This window comes from Talpa europaea (genome assembly GCF_964194135.1).
Source record: "Talpa europaea genome assembly, chromosome: 5".
Taxonomy (NCBI): Eukaryota; Metazoa; Chordata; class Mammalia; order Eulipotyphla; family Talpidae; genus Talpa; species Talpa europaea.
This window is the reverse complement of record NC_140071.1, coordinates 46108875-46130807: the sequence shown is the minus strand read 5'-3', so window position 1 is coordinate 46130807 and position 21933 is coordinate 46108875. Positions and strand designations below refer to the sequence as shown.

At 37.6% G+C, this 21933-nt stretch overlaps 1 protein-coding gene across 1 annotated transcript in view; it reads right to left on the bottom strand.

Moving 5' to 3' along the window:
• DMGDH (dimethylglycine dehydrogenase) overlaps positions 1-21933 on the bottom strand; it is a gene marked incomplete at both ends in the record, with an annotated part of 58743 nt that overhangs the window by 11405 nt on the left and 25405 nt on the right. Inside the window, 8 exons of the mRNA XM_084233078.1 lie at positions 7288-7347; positions 9454-9611; positions 11216-11433; positions 12622-12752; positions 13196-13361; positions 15024-15177; positions 15613-15782; positions 20095-20293. Of these exons, the coding sequence (XP_084089204.1) occupies positions 7288-7347; positions 9454-9611; positions 11216-11433; positions 12622-12752; positions 13196-13361; positions 15024-15177; positions 15613-15782; positions 20095-20293 (1256 nt within the window). The remainder of the gene's footprint in view (positions 1-7287; positions 7348-9453; positions 9612-11215; positions 11434-12621; positions 12753-13195; positions 13362-15023; positions 15178-15612; positions 15783-20094; positions 20294-21933) is intronic.

Here is a 21933-nt window from a genome sequence, read left to right as displayed (position 1 = left end):
CATACAACTCAACAAAAAGAAAACAATCAGCACTATTTACAATAGCCAAGGTATGGGAACAACTTAAGTGCCCCAAAACAGAGGGGTGGATCAAGAAGATGTGGTAGATATACCTAATGGACTATTACGCAATGATTTTTAAAGATAAACTCACACCATTTGCAATAACATGGATGGAGCTGGAAGGGATTATTCTAAGCAAAATTAACCAAAAGGAGAAACATAAATACCAAATGGTATCACTTGTACAGATGTGGAATACAGAGAAATAAAACAAAGGGTCAAAGACAAACTTTAAAGCTGACCATAGTACTGAGGCATTCAGAGAGGGTAGAAGGGAAATGGTTGAGAATGAAGTAGGGAAAGAGCACGATAGACTAGGGCAGAGGACGATGGCAGGTGCTTCAGTGGTAGGTGTATGGTGATTACACCTGAGGGGTAAATTCTATACTTCCAAAACACCAACAAGGATGAAAGCCAATGAAACATCAGAAATAAATAAAGAAAATTCAATCCTCTGTTTAACTTATCTCACTTAGCATTATACAAGAAGACAAATACTCTATGATCTCACTTATAAGTAGAATCTAAAGAAGCTGAAATCTTACAAGCAGAGAGTAGAATGGTGGTTTTCAGGGGCTGGAGGGTGAGGGAGCTAAGGAGATGTCATTTGAGGGTACAAACTTGCAATTAGTAGATAAATAAATTCTGGAGCTCTAATGCACAGCATAATGGATGTAATCAACAGTACTGTATTATAAATGTCAAAGTTGCTAAGAGACAACAGCTTGACTGTTCTCACCACAATAAAGAAATAATAACTATGTGGGGGTGATGGAGGTGTTAGCTAAGATAATATGGTAATCACATTGCAACATATTACAGTATCAAATCAACATGTTGGACCTCTTAAACTGAACCAATGTTTAGGCAGTTGAAATTCATTGGTCCTAACTAATCATTCTCAGTCTTTTTGGAATCTTTAAAAAAAAAGGATGCCTGATTCCTTACCCCTGAAATTTTTTATAAATCAGTCTGGGATGCTTCCTGAGCCTAGGGATTTTACTCTAGATGATTTTAATGTGCTGCCAATACTAGGGGTCACTGAATATTTTCTGCTTCCTTAATTTCCATTACATTTACTCTGAAATTTCCCCAACAGACATGGGTGCTTTTATCACTACAATGCCTTAAAAATTCCTTTTTAACTTGTTGTCTGAACAATGATTTGTTTCCATGATAATGTTTTCATAATGCTAATCTAACCTTTACTGAATACTTAAGCTGTAGTAAGTCTGGCAGTGATCTTTTCTCTCATCACTATCACTTGCTTTAAATAATCTTCCCTCAAGAGGGATCCTGTATTTTCTAGAACACACATTGTCTTTGTTTTGCTTTTAATAATCCTTCCCCAAAGAGAGACTGTAAGGGCAGGACTGGACCCGGTGCAGGTTTTCTGATCCCATGCAGACCGGGTAAAGGAGGAGTCCGAGTCCTCAGTGGGTTTTTGCAGGTCTTTTATTGGGGTCCACCAGGCATATGGCAGGCAGGGGTGCTGGCTGGGGGGCTGGGGGCTGGGAGGCCTGCCAGCCTCCCAGCCCCCAGCAAGTCTTCACTCTATCTGGGCTCTCTGGCGTACTCTGCTTCTGCTTCGGCTTCTCTTTCAGGTTCTACTGCTGCTGCTGGTGCTGCTGCTGCTGCTGGTGCTGCTGCTGCTGGTGCTGCTACTGCTGGTGCTGCTGCTCGCGTCCCTGTGATGCCGCCCTTAAAAGCACAGTCTTAGCTCAGCTGAATCCCATCTACCTATGCCCACACCCTATTCCAGGTGCCCGCCATCAGGCATGCATTCAGGACAAGGATCCATCATCTATCCTGATGGCGGAAGGGCAGAAAAGCCTGATATTTTCTTTACCCGACAGAGACCTTGTGTTTTCTAGAGTCAACATTATCTTCTGACTAGTAGTTAATTTATATCACATTTTCTTTTTCTACTAATTAGAAGCCCAAAATAGGAAAAGAGAGACAGAGATTATATAGAAAAGAAATTCTCATCTGCTTAAATATATTACACTTAGTACTTGATTCCTGGTGAACCTTGGTTGGTGTTCTCTGGAATGTGGCCAAAGATTCAGTAATTCCAAGGGGGAAAATCTAAGAATAAAATGACTCCTAAGGCAGCTGATTTTCCTTGCTCTTCATAAATGCATTTCTTCTATTCTCAATTTCCTAAGAAACTATTTTTTTCCCAAAACAACTTCCTTTGGAACAAAATACCATTAAAACAGTGATATGAGTTGTTTCAGGTAAAAAGAGTTTAGTTAAGGAGATTTGAAAGTATATATTCAGTATTTTCATCTGTATCACAGTTCTGATTAACACTTCCTATCAGCGCCCTACAAACTCTCTCCACAAGCTGGCACTGTTGCATGCTTCTAGACAGCCCTCCTCAGGCTGAATATATCTTCAGAATTAAATTTAAGAATGTATCCTAGGTTGGGGGAGTGAGGGGTCCCAATGGAACATGGTGGAGGATTTTTGGGTCATTAGTGGTGGGCATGGTGTGAAAATAAACACTGGTAGCAGTTTGAACTTATAACCCCCAAAGCATACATAATGATATAAGCCTACTTATAAACTACTCAATAAACATAATTGGGGGGGGGGAATGTATTCTACAGCTTTAGATCCCGAAGTGCCATTTATTTCAAGCTTCATGAGAGCTGAGCGCTATAAGGAGTTATATCTGCAACTTTGATATCTGTGACCTAGAAAGGTGTCTAAGAAATGTTGACTAGAGGAATGAATGTGTGCACACACAATTGTGTATGTCTTCACATATGCCAATGCCATGATGGAGTTGGGGGCTGAAGCGCAAACAACTCGAAGAGGTAAGGAAGGTAAGTGCCATCACACCATCCTCCTTTGCCACCTACAATTTCTTCAACATGCCATTTTTCTTTTCCCTACTTTTTGTACTGGTTTTGATGAGGCAATTGACTGTCCATCTCCTCACCTACCTATCTTCCTACTTAAGATGGACAGTTATTGTGACTCTATCATAAAATATAAACAGTTATCAGTTATAACTAAACTATGACTGTGGGAGTTGTCAGTTATAAAATGTAGTCTGTGTAAATTCTATTATCTATTACCACGGAGAGAAATTCCTGGGTGGTTTTCAAGGCTGATGAGCCCATGATGGGAAGAAGAGCATGATGGGTTAGGAAGTGCAAGAGTGAGGTCAGAGTTCAACCTGGATGTCATCAATGACTGCGGTAGGGTTACTTTACCTCTCCACACCAATTTCCCCTCTCTTAAGTAATGGGGTGGTACTGAGCCTTCTCTAAAGGCATCCCTCGCTCCAAACATCCTGCTCTCCATTTCTTCATGTTGAAGTTATACAATCACTATGTTAACATTTATGGGCCAATCAGGGAATTCTACATATTTGTTTTGAAGAGAAAGAAAGACAAGAATTGATTATAAATGATTGTAAAATGTCAGGATTTTAAAAAATTGGTATTGATTATAAATATTCCTCTGTATTAGTTGCTGCTACTTTGGTTTTCATATAGGATCATTTTTTTAAGTAATATGGACTTGCATTATGTACTTATATAAAATATTTATACAAGGACCCAATATTTATACAAGTTCCCAATATTTTATACAAGTACCCAGCCAGCTTGGGTAACATTTTGGTTTTTAGGCACAGTACCTGAAATATCAAGTTACATAGTTTATTTTATAATGTTAATAAGTTCTTCTGACTTCTACGAAACCAGGACAAAGTCATAAAACCACCAACTAGGATCTAAACCAAGTTGATACAACATATTCGCCCATCCTGTAAATTAGTAAGGATCACTGTGATTAGGTTAATACACACTAACCACCTGAACTGACATAATTGAAAAAGACTGGCTTAGTTAGGTCCTGGTCTTTGGGCTACATAGGCCTTCACCCAACGAAACATAAGAAATTAATTCTGTAGCACCAGAATGAGAATCAACAATTCAGAAATCATAAAAAATATACCACATATCAAAATTATTATCATTAAACAGCTCTGATTTGAGCTTTGGTTATTGAAAAAAATTAAAGAAACTAATAAACACACAAACGACACCTGCTTATAATCATAAAGAGAGTTTTAAAAATCCAATTTCAATTCCAAGAGATCATTTATCCATGCCATAAGCCCAAAACAATAATACCCACACACTGAAGCAGAATAGTTGATTATTTACCTGTTGGTAACCAACCACAGAACTTTAGTGCTTCCAAGAGTCAGGCCATTTTTATCCTTATTTTAAACATCTAGACTAAGACTTCTGCTATCAGAAGGAGCAATCTGTTGCTAGGGTCTGGTCCAATTCCAAGCACCTGCTTTCTCTGATCTAGAGGCAGATGGCACATCATAAAAATAAAAGTCATGGGGAAAATGTACAGAAAGATATTCCCTTTAAAACCCTTTAGGAGGTACTTTTTCCTAAAATCTAATATTATAAATATACATGTTTATGCTAATATCTTAGATCAGAATTTGAGAACTGATGCAGGGGCATTAAAGTTTCCTTAGCCTAATTCATATTCATGTGTTCACATATTTCCATAGGATGGGAAAACAGCCTTTACTTTAAGCTTATTAGTACCTAAGGCAGAACAGTTTTATTTTTGGAATGCTAGCAAGTATCCTAAGTAGCAGCAGCTGCTGCCCCAACCCCTCAAAACAACCACTAACTGCATTCTATGAGGTTTTCTTACAGGAACTAAGGCACAGCTCAAAGGGTATTTGAGTCAGCTGGGGTTGCTAGAAGAAAATACCACAGATTGGGTGGTTTAAACAATAGGAATTTATTTCCTACAGTTTTCAAGTCAATTCCAAGATCAGGGAGTCAGCAATTTGCTTCCCCTGTGAGTCACCTCTTCCTGGTTTGCAGATAATCACCTTCTGGCTGTATCCTCACATGGTGGACAGAAGTCTCTTCCTCTTCTCATATGATCGATCATTAATGCCAACTTAGGACTCACCCTCATGACTCCCCTGAAGTCTAATTATCTTCCAAGCCCCCCTAAATACCATCATATGGTGGATAGAGGTGCCCTATATGACTTGTGGAGGTACATAAATATGTAATCCATAACAATGGGATATTTTCATTTATATTTGTAGGATTTGTAGAGATGAGCTGGGATGTAAAACATTGACCCATAATATGCTTTTCCACAATAATTATGTAGGATGGTACTTCTCAAACTTTAGGTACATTAGAATCCCCTAGAGCTTGTTAAAACCCAGATTTCTTGGTCTGCCCCCTAGAGACTCTGATTTAGTAGGTCTTCGGTAGGATCTGAGGTGGGATCCACATTTCTGACAAGCTCCCAGCTGATGTTGATGCTACTGAGTGAAGACCATGCTTTGAGAGCCACTGACCTGGGGGTTTGTTATACAATGGTAATATCAGTTAAGAATCTTTGGACTTGCATTGGCTTCTCAGAAAATATCCCATTTTTGCTAAAAATAAAATCATTATATATTAAACAGTTCTAAACTGAGTTTGGTTTTCATTTACTTATTCTCAGAAATTGTAGCTACATACAGAGATGCTTAATAAACAGATGGATAGATCTGCTGAGTTGAGGCTATGAGTACCCAGGGAGATTCTATTTAATGTAGTTTATTAGTCATGTGTTACTTCACAAGCCACCAGGATTTGCAAGAATATCTGCTGACATCTTATCTTTACAAATTTTTTCAAAGATTTATTTATTTATGCATACAAGAACTGGGGTACAGGCCAGAGGTGCAGGGGGGTGAGAGGATTTACCAGAGACAGAGTGAGGAATAGAACAGGCAGACTGACTGAGGGGAGCACCGGGTGAGTTAGGAGAGGTCTGCTGCTCCATGTGGGTTAGCTCCCTGGCTGGGGATCCAACTCATGCTGCAGTGGCTGCAGATAGCTTCATAGGTTGCCTCTTAACCCCTTGGACCACCAGGGGGCCCTTTATCTTTACTAATTTTTATCTTAAAATTTAGACTTAGTCTTTACACCCACCAAATGGGAGAAATATTTGCATAGCATACATCCAACAAAGGTCTAATATACAAGATCTACAAAGAACTCACACAAATCAACAAAAGGAAAAGAATCAATCAAAAACTGGGAAGAAGAGCTACATAGACACTCCTCCAAAGAAGACATACAGATGGCCAATATGCACATGACAAAGTACTCACCATTACTTCTCATCAAGGAAATGCAAATTAAAGCCATAATGACATGCAAATCAAATCAATTAGATGCAAATCAAGACCACATCTCCCACCATGAGAATGGCTCATATCAAAAAGACCAGAAACAGTAAGTGTTGGCAAGGATGTGGATAGAGAAAAAGGAACCCTCATACACTGGTGGTGGGAATGTAAACTGAACCAGCCCCTAGGCAGAACAGTATGGAGGTTTTTCAAAATATTAAAAATGGACCTACAATATGGTCCCCAAATCCCTCTTTTAAGTATCTACCCAAGGAATGCAAAACACTAACTCACAGCAGCACTATTTCCTATAGCCAAGGAGACAACCTAAATACCCAAAGGCAGATGAGTGGATTAATAAGATGGAGTACATATACACAACAGAATACTATTTCGTTATTAAAAGAAAATATGAAATCTTGCCATTTTTGATAGGTTGAATAATAGCAGAGAAGATTATGCTTAGTGAAAAAAGTCACAAAGAGAAAGGCAAATACTGGATCATTTCACTCTCATCAAATACAGAGAAACAAAGCAAAAGAATAGATAAGTTTAAACCAAAACAACCCTAGAAATATGACTGTAGATTTGAACCTGCCAGAGGATTAAGGGTGGAGGGAAAAATGAAGAGGGGATGGGCTATGGTGGATGGGTTATGGATTATGGTGGATGATGCTGGTGGGTGTGGTGTGGTAACAGACATTTGAACAAGTGTGATGTTACACCTCTAAATTATATACTGTGTTGCAAAACAATTTTACCTCAATAAAAAAAACACAACACAATAAAAAATGATAAATAGATTTAGTCTTTGAAGTTTTGTATTCTGCTATCTCACATCTACAAGCAGGTTGCAATAGTTCATTTGAACAGATCAAATTTTGACAAAATCTTAATATAAAACACTTTGAAGTGCTTAGTCTTATGTTCAATTCACTTGTCCTAAAATCACAATTAAGTTTTAGAGCTTGACTGTCACAAAACAGCATCAAAGACTTACTCAAGCACATTCTGGAATGTAAACATACCTTATTTAGCTTTACAAAATATTCCAGTCCAGCTTCCAAGGGATTTGTATCACAATTCATCTAAAATGGAAGCACACATTTTAAATCTTGGATGAGTGCAAATCATTTCAGTAACATCAGTTTCATTTATTATTAGTAGTATTATTTTAGGGAAAAGAACACTTTGATTTTGAATGTAGGAAAAAGAAAAACCATGGACTGGTCTCTAAAATAATTTTTTTATTCTAAAATTCAATCACTACCTTTTAGAAAGTACTGTTATCTGATTGGCAAATTAGAAGCTAAAACTCACAGTTTGTTTTCATGGCTCTTTTATTATAATAAACATTTGAGGGGTATCACAACATGATGTTCCTTCCAGAAAGAAGACTTCCATGTGTTTAATATAAGAATTTTACATAACTACAGTTTGAAAATTTATCAAGTAGTTTACTTATAATTAGCCAATAAGTAGGAAGAGAAAACAGATGGTAGGAAAAATGGGTTCTACAGAGCCAGGAAAAGGAAAATATTAAGGGTGAATCTCAACCTCTTCAAATATGTATGAATAATTACAATATTCTTCAAGGAGGAGATAAAGCCACTGTTTAGGACAATATATGAAGTTAGTGGTGTGTGTTCATTTCATTTATTTTCTTCTTCTTTTTTGCTCTAAGGAAAGTGATCTAAACCCCATAAAAGAAGGTAAATTTAAAAAAATAAATAACACAACACAGAAATCAGATTAACCAGATAAATAATATAAACTTATTTTCATGATGTGAAATGTGCTATCATATTTCCTAATCAATTTGAACCATTCTAAAATTATTTTCTCTCTGCTCAGTTTAAGAATTTCTCTTAAGAAAAACATCAAAACAATGCACAGAAAATTGTTATTGCTATATTAACACTAGAGGGCGTGCTGGCACCGCTGGGAAATTCAAGGGACATGGAATATAGAGAAGCTCTTAAGAGGTGTGCTTAGAGAAGAGGAATGAGAATATAAAAGGTAAGAGGGTGAAGAAATGCCTCACTCCCAAAGGGCTATCTCTGTTGCTTCACTCCTTAGAGTGTGGGACCGGCTGTCCTCTATTCTCCCCCTGCAGCAGCCTCATCCAAGGCCCCATTATATCACTGAGAAACTCCTGAGAGAACATCTTAACTTGTTCCAGGTCCCTGTGCTTTCAGTGACTCCAGAAGCCTGTACTCTCCACCTCAAGCCAAGTGCTCTGCCCAGTCTAAATGCTCTAGTGGCCCTGCCTGTGCTTTCAAATCCACTTTACCTTCCAATTGATTCTTTTATGTGCTAGGCACTTTGCAAACTATGTCTAATATCTATAATGACTGTATGATAAAGATTATCTTCATTTTATAGAAAAGTAAACAGGGGCTCTAGAAGTTTAAGGCCACAGAGCTAGTATGTGGTGGAGGATAAATGCAAGTCCACGAATTGAAAAAGTTAAGGAGTACAGAGATAGCCTGCCATATTGGAAATAAAGTAGGGGAACAGAATTTGAACCAGTTTGAATACTTCATCTGGATCAAATTGTTCACCGAATCTTTATCTGATTGTTTGTAGAGTAGGGATAATTAATACCCGAAGTCCCAACTCCTTGCCCTAGAATCACCAATGATACCTTCTTCGGGGCGAGATGAGAAGGTAAATGAAATTGGTCATATGAAAATGGTATGTAAATATACAAATAGGAACCATTAGTTTCCATTACGAATGGTAGGAGCAGGTTGGACAAATGCATCCTAGACCATCAACCCTGCATCTCAGAGAGATATCTTTTGTTGTTTCTTTTTCCCAAAAGGTACACAGTAAAAAGAAAATGGGAATACAGAACATGTCAGAGGAGGAATAGAGACTATGAAAGGTGGTCCTCAAATCCTGTGGGGACAGGCTTCCTTGGAGCAGTCCCAGTTTCACATTAGTCAGAGATGGTACAGGGCTCTCAGCCAAGCAGGAGAAGTTAGGGCAGAATAAACATTATGTCAGGATTCCACTGAATTTTCAACTATGAAACAGAAGAGAAATACCTTTCCCCCCATTAAATTGTTATCTAATAGTATATAAATACTCTTACAGTTGGAGCCAATGTCAATGTAGTTAAAACTAGCCCTTATATAAAAATCCTACAACACACATCAAGTTTTAATGAAGGTGTTAGCATTGCAAACCTCTGACCCCCAGGCTCTGAAAGCTTTCTCCAGTCTTAAAGCATTCATGGCATATGTTCCAAAATTGTCAATTCCCTCCTCCTGGCCAGCATTCATGATAGCATCATAAAGAGCCACGGAATCTTCTCGTCTGTGGTACAGCTCCCAACCCAGCTCACCTGAAATAAACCCACAATTGCCACAAACCAGAGTAAGGACAATGATCAATAGGCCTAACGTGCATTAGCTAAAACACAAAAATAAATAAACAGATTTCATTTATGCAACATAGGCATCATGGAATTTTAAAAGACCAGTTCATCAAAAATTTGCAACCATGGCCTCCCCAGTGGAGCAGTGGTTGAGCTCTGGGCTGCGAAGCTGCCCATAGCCTCTGCAGCGCCGGTTCCATCCCCAGCTACAGGGAGAGGGTCCCACATGGCACGCAGACCTCTCCTGCCGCCCGCTGCTCCCCTTGGCAGAGTATTTTGTCAGTCTGCCTGCTCTGCTCTGCTCCCCGCTCTGGCTCCAGTGAATTCTCTCACCCTCCAATGCTTCTGACTGTACCCAGTGCTTGTATAAATAAATAAATAAATCTTTTTAAAAAAATTTGCAACCAAACCCCACTGAGAAGGAGCCTGACACATCACAGACACATTTATACTCAGTCCTGTCAAACAGAGGGCAGTACCTAGGATACCTCTTACCATGATACAGAAAGGCTGTAAAGCAGAAGTTAATCCTGACCCTTGACCACAGCTTCAGTAAAGTATTTGGCACCTTAAGTAAGTAATTGGCATAGCATACTTTATCAAGATAAGGGATTTACAGTTTAGATGCCTTAACCCCCAACTCCTTGTCCAAAAATCACAAGGTTAAAAAATATATAAAATAAAGTCAACTGATACTTATTCAAATTATCTTCATTGTGGGATAATTAAGTTTCTACACCTCCCCCCCCCCAACACACACACACACACACACATACTTTTTTCACACTTGGTCATTTCATTCACCATTAGAACTGTGGGCAATACCAATGACAATGAAATTTAACCCAAACAGTCTGGTTATTATTCTGTTTATATACTATTTTGTTTACCAATTTGCCAAGGTTAGGTGAAGGATGGGCGGGGGAAAGGTAGAATGGAGTCTCAGGAAAGAGCTCTGGTCTTTAATACTGTGTGTTCTCTTTGTACCAATGTTGAGGGCTGCTGGTGATATTTTTTCCCCAGCACATGTCCCTAATATGAGACGTATGGAGCTGAACAAGAGCCTGGGTACCCAGTACTCTGTCTATGCAAGGGAAGGGAAGTCTAGAGAAAATTAGAAGTGAGCCCAGAGCACTAATGGGGAGTAGGAGGGTATTCATTTATCTCTGTATCTAATACCTGCAATGCTCAAGGTTAAGTGTTATATGAAAACTTAAGGAAAGATGGATAGTGGTAGTGCTCAAAGAAAGGGCTGATATATTCAAGGTAATCTCTATGGGAGACACTATGTAAGAGAGATCATCTCAAATATTCCCAGATAGCATCAGAATATTCTTCCAATAGCTATCCTTACTCCACTTTCTTCTTTACCTTTCTAAATGGTAGGCAGCTGTAGGACTGGAACAATTGGAAATCTGTGTAATGTCTCTCAGATTAGAAATGAATAGACATAATTATCATAAGGATTGGGCAGGAGAAATCTCCCTCCAAAATCACACTAACAAAATTGAATTTCTGATAGCATCTTTAAAACTTTAGAGACTTATTCTAGGTTGCTTTCTGATTCTTACCTGTATAAGATATCCTAATAGCAGTGACAGGAATATTGGAAACCTTTAAAGACTTGGTTTGAAGGAACTTGAAAACATCGTCACTAAGATCTTCAGAGGTCAGTTTCTGTAGGACCTTTCTTGCATATGGCCCTGCAACTCCAAGAACCCCAATCTCATCAGTTACGTTTCTAATTTCAACATCATATCCACCTTTGGCTGTCTCTTCTTCAATCCATCTGCATTTAGGTTATAAATATTGTGTTAAATCAAGCTTGAAAAAGGCATGCTGGTAACATTATTTCTCTGAAGACATTCTCTCAGTCTAGTCATTTCATTTAAACATCTAACATATTTAAAGTTAAGGAAACTGAATCCCAGAGATGTTAAATGATTCTCTTTAACCCACCCAATGATAAATTTGGGAGTAATTTTTAACAGTACAGAAGGCGTCTTCAGTTCAAACCAACTCTTCCACACAGCTCTTTTAAATAGTGACAGTACTGCATTTAAACTATAGTTCATTCTTCAAAAATTAATTGTCACGCAAATTTTGTCTAATACCTATACATAGGTGGCACACTTGTGCTGCTAAAGATTAATGATATGCCTGCAACCAGGCACATAATTGCTTTGACAATTACAAGAAAAAGATAAAAGCTCTAAAGTTTAGCTTCCTTTTCTAAGTCTTGATGAGTTGTTGGAACTCAATCATAGGACTGATTTATAAATTTATTGAGCAGTCCCTGGAGCAATGCAAGTCTAGCATAAGACGATCATCTGGGTTTACACACAGCTAAGCTATATAGATGGCCCCTGACACCACTTGAATTGAAGGGTATAATTTGGGGATTTTTTTATAACTAGAGTAGGAACCTGTCAAAGTAAGACTTCTCTTAAACAACACTCCAAATTTATTTGGAAAATTAAAAACAGCATTTTATAGTAGATGAAGAGACAAAGTGTCATGTGAAGGTTTGACTTGACAGGTCAATGATTTGGATCCAGCTTTGCACCAGAGAGTACAAAGCATGAAAAAGGAGAAAGTAACTCAGGCATCTTACTGAAGTGGACCAGATGTGGGCATCAGAATCAACAAGACTAGCCTGAGCAAGTTACTTTAACCCAAACTACTGTTTCCTTGTCTGGAAATGGTACTTATATCTGAGAAAATGTGGGAAAAGAGTTCTGGCGCATTGATGATGCCCAAGAAATGGGAGTTAGTATTATTAGAATGAGTAACCCTATGGATGGATTTCCTTTTGGTGAGGTAAGGGCCCTCACTTCAAATAATTCCTAATAAAAGACATGAAGCATATTTAAAACAATAAGATTAAAGAAGCTAAGTTTACCGATAAAATAAAAACTTAAAGCAAGATGGAGTCAGTATATAAACCGTATGAAACTTTATTAGTCAATGCACTTACCTAAGATCGTGAAGTTCTGATCCAGAACCAGTAATTAATAAAAACTCCCCAGGAGACTGGTGAGAAACAGTTAACTCAGCATACACACGACCATTTTGCGTTAACATGTGACTTATATTTGTAAAACCCACCTATATAAAAGAATTTAAAACTATCACAGGATGAAATAAAAATCCATTATCCTTTTAAAATAAATTAAAATATGGGTGTTAATAGTAAAAAGCATCTGGACCTTATCATTTATATCAATTGTGTGAACTACCTATAAAATTAAACCCAAGATTAATTTTGAAGTTCTCAATTTAAGTGATCATTATAATTACTTATAATAAAAATTATATTTAAATCTTACAGTTCCTATTTACAATTTAGCAAAGTCACAATGTCATTTGATGATAATTCATTCAACAAAAATTTAAATTTTAAAATTATGTTGTATAGTCTTACTCAGTTGAAGTGTATACTCTTTAAACAGAAATCATTAGATGGACTGAAATAACATTTTTTTCAATCAGAGGAAGCAGAATTAAGCAGGCCAGAATCTTGGACCTTGAACCTCTATAAGGTTATTTACCTTTGGAATGACATTTGCAAAGAGATGGTCCAACAATCTAGTGGAGTCTTGGCCTTTGATGTTAAACTTGCCAAAGGGTGACAGGTCAATCACCCCTACTTTTTGCATAACCTGTTTATACTCAGAGCCTACAGGCTCAAACCAGTTTGTGCGGCGAAAACTTGGTCTGAAACACAATGCTTGGTGTCACACAACAACTTTCATTCATTTGCAGAAAATTACAGAAGAAGGATATTTTAACACATTCTATTCATCTAGAAAATCCTTTTTGGGAAAAAAATGCAATCTAAAATTCTGTTCTGCAAATCATACATATATGTTGGAATCTTTATTTTTTTAAGTTACTCATCTATCACCCCCCACCCCATTTCATAGTTAATGAAGTATTAATTAACTAGAAAAAAAAGATAGCACATGTGGGCTCTCAGATCTAGAAGAGAGTTTTGAAGTTAACCAGTCCTGTGGTTTTAAACCTTGGTTGCATCCTGGAATCACCTGGAAGCATTCTGAAAATATTTTTTTAATCTAACTAAATCAGACTATATGGGGGTGCAGCTATCATGTCCAGTGCTTCTTAAACATTAATGCAAATAAAATCACTTGCACTTGTTAAAATACAGGTTCTGATGCAGCAGATCTGGAGCTGGGCCTGAGAGTCCTCATTTTAGCAGACTCCCAGGTGATGCTCAAGTTTTTGATCATTCCTGGAGCAAGGGAAGACCTGGCTCATTGCCTTCATTTTTTAGAGAAAAGTCACAGTGACATCCAAGGCCTCTGTATTATAGAACTGGGCTGGAACAAAGGTCTCCTGACACATTATGCAAGTCCTTTCTATTTTATGAGTCTTCTAACATGGTCTTTTAACTTCAGAGCAGGATGCTAATGAGTTTTCAGTAGATTTGTTATTAAAATGATAGAATAAACAGTTAAATCTAAATAGCACAAGGTGAAGAATAGATATCTCTGTTTTTTAGGAAAACCCACACCCTTATTTTGCCCCAGATAATCTAGACTGGTTGCCTATATAGACCAAATTCACTCATCAACAATTAGTCCTCCATTGTACTTTTTATCACTTGGATTTTCTGTTAAAGTAGATATCAAAACCTGTTTAAATAAGAAAAATGACAAATCAAAAAAGAAGTCATTTAGTTCTTGGGTTTGCTCTTTGCTTTCTCTAGGTTTATAGATCCTTATGAGGAAAAAACATCACAATGAGTGTTAAGTATAACAATGCCATGTAGCACTTTAGATGAGTTCAGAGAATTGTGTTGGTGGTGTGCTTTATGTTTTAGCTAGCCCTAAAGTGCTAAATAAATGATCATTTCCCCTAATTCATCAACAGTGCATATAGTCTGCAAGACTCAATGCATATACACTAGAAAGCAGTTGCTTTGAGTTACTCCTTAATAAATAGAAAATCCAAACCTTCCAAGTACTTTCCATTTTGTGATAAGACACTATGTGATTTGACCAAACAATCTAAACCATGACAACTTTTAGGAGCCAAGTGAAACCATGTGGAGGTTGGGATGTAGTGGAGAAGATTTCTTGGAACTCCTGAAAAATGCCAAGTGGAGATTTCACCCAGAATGGTTGTGACACTTTTAAGGTCACATGAATCCTAGATGTGGGCCAAAGTCATGTGGGCTAGATTAATATTTCTACTGCCAAAAATCATTTTTTTAAGAAAAAGTTCAATACTCCTTGGCATGGAGTGGTGTACGGGATGGGAAGGGGAAACAGAACTCTGCTGATGTCCTTCCATTCCATCTCCAAAATGTCATCATACAGTCATAGCCACAGGTAGGTTAAATTATTCACTGACCTGTATTGAGAATCCTGGCCTGGTCTATAGAACCAGTGGGGCTGCTCCCAGCCTGCATGGAATCCCATTGAACACTTAGACGCCAGGGTTTTATAAAGCCCACTGACTCGCTGAGTTGGCCTCCCAGCAAAACGTTCTTCTTTAGGATAACCAACTGAAAAGGAAAAATGGGCACTCTAAATAGTATGTAACCAAAGATACTTTGAAGGAAGTCAGAAAAATGGAAAACACAGTACTTAAAATCCAGAAAATCCAGAAGCATAACCATATATCTATCTACACACACACACATACACACATACATATGGATTCTGGATTTTATATATATATATATATATATATATATATAAAATTTATGTTTAAAAGGCTGCCAAAAATATTATCAAAGGGTAAAGTAAAAATACATATAAAATTTAAAATCACTGCTGTACACCACACATATGTTTGTATACATTCTTGTTTATTCTTAGAGGTACCATACTTTTTAGAGTCCCTAACCACTACCATCATAATGAACAGATTAAAAAGCATTTATAGTCAGAGCTACTGCAGTCAATTCTGTGTAAATAACAGAAAATTTGAACTTTACCAATATTGTTGAATCCATATGATTCTCTTGCTTTGGCCTCAGTGTACTTGGTTGTTGTCCACTTGCCATAGCGATTGGGATCCAGTTCTATCAGATCAAAAGGAGGCTCACCATGCAAGATCCAGTCACTAAGATATTTCCCTACTCCACCAGCATGGATTATGCCATATCTTTCAAATACAGAGATAAAGATTTTGTTATCAATACATGTTGTTTTTAAATAATGAAACATGCCCAAATATTTTACAGAACTTAAAATTGGAGCGTATTCTGTGTTATTCAGAACATACATTTAATGTAATCTTTATGATATGATTTTTTTCCCTCCAAAGTACATGTTTTGGCATCCAAATTAAATGTGTCTTGTCAGATAGCTGGTTTCCACTGTTTCAAGACATGCATATGTGCAAAACAGTCTACTACTCTTAGATAGTAACTACTCACATAAGGAAAATGGGAAAGGAAGAAAATAGAAAGATGTGGTTGGTACTTTGTCAGATCTCTTGAGCTGTTTATTGACTAATAGGAATGTTTGTAGGAAAAACATGTACAGTATAAAATATCATGCCCATATTTTTCTCAGACTCAATTTAGTTCAGGTGCATTTAGGCAATGACCTCTGCAATAAAATTGGGCCAGGCAGTCACCCAGGGACTTGTGGTGAAAGGTACAAGGAAATACTAGCTCCTGTATTTTGTAACTAACTGATCACTTGAGGGGGTAAGCAGGCTTGTTTTCTATCTGAAAATTCATACATGTAGGCATCATATTTAAGCCAAGCTGAGAAAATTATGGACTCCAATCCCCATGGTCCTAAACCCGTCTCCAGATTTTGGTGAAAACCACCAGGGACTTTTTACTATGTGGAGTGGTATTCCACAATTTGTCAATGGACAGTTGCCAGGAACCTTCTGGTCCAGGTCCCATCTGCTCTGCCTCACCAATCTCCCAAGCATGCAGGAAATTCATAGCCTTTCCCCTTTAACTGCCAATTAAATTGTATGCTTATATTGTTAGTTTGGGGGTTCCTACCAATAAATTCATACTGTGATTATACACATTTTGCTTGAGTCATAAGTGAAAACTTTCTGCACCATAGGAAGTTAGCACTTTAAAGATCCTAACTTTGTATATTAAGAGTGAGACTCTTTGCCCCTACCTGTTATCTTCCCCATTCACCTACCAATGTTTATAAACTGTGAAAATTACCCACAGCAATCAGAGCAGGGGTCTAACATCAGCACATGAAAGAATATACAATTTCTAAGTAATTAAATAAGATGTTCTAAAGAAACTAACTCCTTATTTCCTTAGCAACAGTAATAGGAGTTCTATCAAATTAAACAGCATAAGACCAGGGATAATGTCTGGCTGTTCACAGTTCGGAGAATGGCTCTGGTCAATAACATGAAAACATTTATTGACTAAATTGATAATTCTGTGATTAAGTCAATTGCAGAATCAAAAACAATAAAATAGGAATAAATTTAGCAAAAGAAGTACAAAGCTTATACTCTGAAAATTACAAATCGTTGTTGAAAGAAATCTTAAAGGACATAAATAAATGGAAATATAGCCCACATTCTTGAATCAAGATTTAATACTGTTGAGATGTCAATTGTCCCCAAATCAATCTGTAGATTTAATATAATTGCTATCAAAATCCCAGCAGTCTTTCTTGCAGAAACTGAAAAATTTACATGTAAATTTAAGGGACCAAGAATAGTCAAAATGATCTTGAACAAAGTTGGATAAGTCACACTTACCAATTTCAGAATTTACTACAAAGCTACAGTAATCAAAACAGTGTGACACTAGCATAAGGATAGCCATTATCTAGCTATCTATGGGATAGTATTGAGAGATGAGATATAAAACCATATACATATGGTCAGTTAATTTTTGATGAGGATGCTATATTATAATAAAAAAATAAAATTTGGTGTTTGTCCCCAGTTTTGTTTTGTTTTTTTTTAAAGATTTATTTATTTATTTATACAAGCACTGGATACAGTCAGAAGCTCGGGAGGGTGAGAGAATTCATCAGAGCCAGAGGGGAGAGCAGAGCAGGCAGACTGATGAAATACACTGCTGAGGGGAGCAGCGGGCAGCAGGAGAGGTCTGCGCACCATGTGCGACCCTCGCCCGGTAGCCGGGTATCAAATACACTGCTGAGGGGAGCTGCGGGCGGAATCAAACCGTCACTGCAGAGGCAGATTCACAATGCAGCGCTCAACTGCTGCGCCACCGGGGAGGCCCTGTCCCCAGTTCTTAACACAGAGATCCTAAAGCCATTGGGATGTGGAGTCTTTTATAAGCTAATGAGAGTTTAAGATGGGAATTGGGGAGACTACATAAGTTTCAGGATAGGCACTGGTCACCAGAAGTTCAATCATCAATGGAGAATTATTTAATCAATGGTGCTTTGTAGTGAACCCCCCCCCCAAAAAAAAAAAACCTACATACCAGAGTACAAAGAGTTTTCAGATTAGTGAACCCATCTATATGCTATGAATGTGATATAGCAGAGTGGGCATGGAGGTTCTGCACCACACCTCTGCCCCCTATACTTTACCCTATCTTCTATGGTTATCCCTTAGCTATATTTTTTAAATGGGTAAAATTCTGTGAAATTCTGAGTTCTGTGAGTCATTCTAATGAATTATTGAATCTGAGGAGGTTTTCAGAAGTCCGAAATTTATACCCAGCCAGTCAGAAGTATAGCTGATCCTGGAATTTGCAACTGATATCTGAAGTGGGGATAGTTTTGTAAGACTGAGTCCTTAACCAGTGGAGTCTACACTAACTCTGGGAGTTAGCATCAGAATTGAACTGAATTGTTAGGCACTCAGTTTGTGTCTGGGAACTGGATACTAGTGTCCAGAAGTAGTATCCAAAAAAGACATCACAGATGCCAACACAATTCAATGAGGAAGGAACATTCATTTCAACAAATAGTGCTGGGAAAACTGGCTACCCTTAAAACCATGAATTTGAACAACTACCTCATACCATATACAAAAATTAACTAAAACTGATCAAAGACCTAAATGTAAGAGTTAAAACTATAAAAGTTGTAGAAGAAAATATAGGTGTAAATTTTCATAAACTTGGATTCAATGATGGCCTCTGACATATGACACCAAAACTATATGCAAAAAAAAAAGAAAAAAATACACAAAATGGAGTTCATCAAAATTAACAACTTTTCTGCTTTAATGGGCACCATCAAGAAAGTGAACTTAATGGGAGAAATTTTTTGTAAATCATGTATCTGACTAGGTTCTCATAGGTACAATATATAAAAAATTCCTACAATTTAACAATAAAAAGACAATCACTTTTTTAAATCTGCAAATGATACAAATTAGCATTTCTCCAAAGAAGATATACTAGTAATATATAAGAAGTACTCCTTATGTACCTGTTACTTATGGATTTAGGTGCATACCTTAAAGTGATTATCTAAGCCCTCAGTTACATTATACCTTCCAACCCCATATCTCCATTTGCTTTTCTTCCTCTGAATGGCCCACAGATCTAAATTTAACACTTCAAACCTAACCCATCAAAAACAGAAACTTATTATTTTCTTGGCTCTCTCTCCTCACTGCCCCAGAATCTAACTAGTGGTCAAATCAGAAAGCTTACCATCATTTCCTTTTTTTCCTTTTCCTCAAGATCTGATGCAGTCAATCACCAAATATAAATAATTTTACCTCCTAGCTCTTGGTCCCCATTGCTGCTTTCTTAATTCAGAGCCCAGCCGCTACTGCATTGCAGAACAGCACTCAAGATAGCTTTGTGCCTACTGTTAGAGCACTCTGTCTATTCTCAGTTGTACCCCATTGCCTAGCACTATGCCTTGCACAGAGCTGACAATCATTAAATATTAGTTGAATAAATGGCCAAATAAAATGAAGAAGAAAAATAGAATATTAGAAGCTGTGATATGATAGTAAAGTGGGTCTGACATTCATATTCACCAAATTAATGGGACAAATATTAGAGATGAAACTTCAAATGCATAATGGAATCATAAATAGTAAGCAAACTGAGGAATCATAAAGAAAGAAATCATGTTGGACAGACATAAATTATGGTGAATACTGCATCAGATATAGTATATACTTGATATTCTGAATTATCCTTGTCACATTGTGTTGTGAAAACATCCTTGTAAAATTGGGGCAAATTGACCTATTTGAACATAACAAAGTGTAAAAAGAGATGAATAATGGAAATGGCAGGAATATTCAAAGAGAAAGTTGATGGAAGTCATTGCCCTTTTGTATGTGAATCTTTAAAACCTACATAAGGTATTAATTATACAGAGTTTTAACATTGAAACTCTTATTTCTTGTATTACAACTATAATGAAAAGGCGAAAACTCTTTGCCCCCCCCCACCCCCCCGGGCATTTTTATGTATCTAATAATGCATGATTCTGTAACAAAATACTGAATACACAGAGATACTTACCCAAAGCCGATAGCCACCCAGTAGTTTCTAACCCCCTGATGGGGCCCTACCATAGGCAGAATGTCAGGAGAATAAGTGATAGGACCATTGACAATATTGATGATATCAGCTCTTTTCAAGACTGGAACCATTTCCATCGCAGCTTCAACATGTTCCATGATTCGGTCTAGATCAGACTCAAAGAGTTCCTTTCCAAAACCTGAAATGACACACCATTGTGGTCGGGAGGCCACAGCTGCACTGCCAAGTATTCCAAGGTGATTTAACTCTCTGAATCAGCTTACATTTAAAGATGCCCTGTTAGAATGGCACTTCCTCTTTGTTCTTTAAGTCTAAACTTGACGTTCACTACTAACAGATGGTGACCCATTAACATTACTAAAAATAATAGTATTATTTTTGTTGAAATAATAAAATCATGAAAGTTAAACTTAAAAGTTAACTGTTTCCAATATTTACTCCAATCATAATTTTAAAAAACATACTTGACCATTTGGAGAGGTATTTATCCTTCATCTACACATATAAGCCTGCTTCCATCTCTCAGGTGAGGGCAAATGGGAATTTACAAAGTCATGCCAGGACACTGGGAAGAATGGAAACTACTTTAGGGTCCAGGATAATGGAGTCCAGACCACTTTTAATACTCCTTTCAGCAGGGAAGAAATGGTGTGGCTCAAGCTGGCTCCCACATACAGCCAAGGGTTAGAATTCTGTGAAAAGAGTCAGGGTCTTTGAGTACAATGATCTTCTCATTCATAAAAAGCACTATAAATAAAGGTAGGTCCAAGAGAAGTTTCTAAAAGAATACCTCCACCAATACTGGTGATTTTCCCACACAGCAGCCAGCCAGCTTCTTCTTGGAGCTCCTGTGAACCTTATGCTGGGTCATTGTGATGGCATCTGCACAGACTACCAGGGTGAGACAAGCAATTGTGGGTGCCCAGGTCCACCTAAAGATCTGGTCTCTGTCCAACTGGAATTATTTAAATATTTGTTTCGAGTACCATGGTGGGGAAAAAACAGAGAGGGAGGCTCCCAGAAGGCAGATCAACCCTCCTGCTAGAACCATTTTGCTCAAGTCCAAATGTGCAGCTCCCACTCAGTAAATCTAAAGCCCTCTGCTCACTGGCCCAACTTCTGTGCAAGACTGTTTAGTGATCATTTGTTGTTTCTTGGGCATATGTGTTCTTTGAGGAGTAGCTTTATCACAGTATAGTTTTAGAAAGGCACAATTTCCTCCATTTCTTTAGGTTTCCTTTAATATTTCAGCTCCTTTTATAGGTTAAATTTTGAGTTACCTTCTTATGTGACCTCCATCCTTAATCTGGTTTTGTAGAAATGTTTCATTGAAAACAAAAAAGATACATCTTTCTCATAGACCTTGAATGAGCAACTATAGTACTTCTTGCTTTTAGCATAGTGGCCTGAACCTTCCCACATCCATTTATATACCATATATTGAAAGGAGGCAGGGGTTCTCCCTTTGCAGTACCAGCCCATGTGTTCTGTTATAGATCTTGAGGCTTTCATCCTTAACAGGTTGGATATCCTGTCTCTGATACCAATCTTGTTTCCAACTATCAAAGCACAGTAGCAGCAATATCCAAATCTGGGGGAATGCAGGAAAAAGTGAGAGGTAGGACTTGGTGTGGGCATAAAAAAGTTACCTGGAGCCTTCCAAAGCCATAGAAACATGTTGTTTCAGCTTCCCTACCACCAACTGCCTCTTTTCTCTTTCCTTATTCCATGCTGTTCTAAGGAAAATGAGAATAGTGCTTACTTTAAACCCCATCAATGTCCTGGATATCTATAGTCTAGTATAGCAGGGTCATCTTA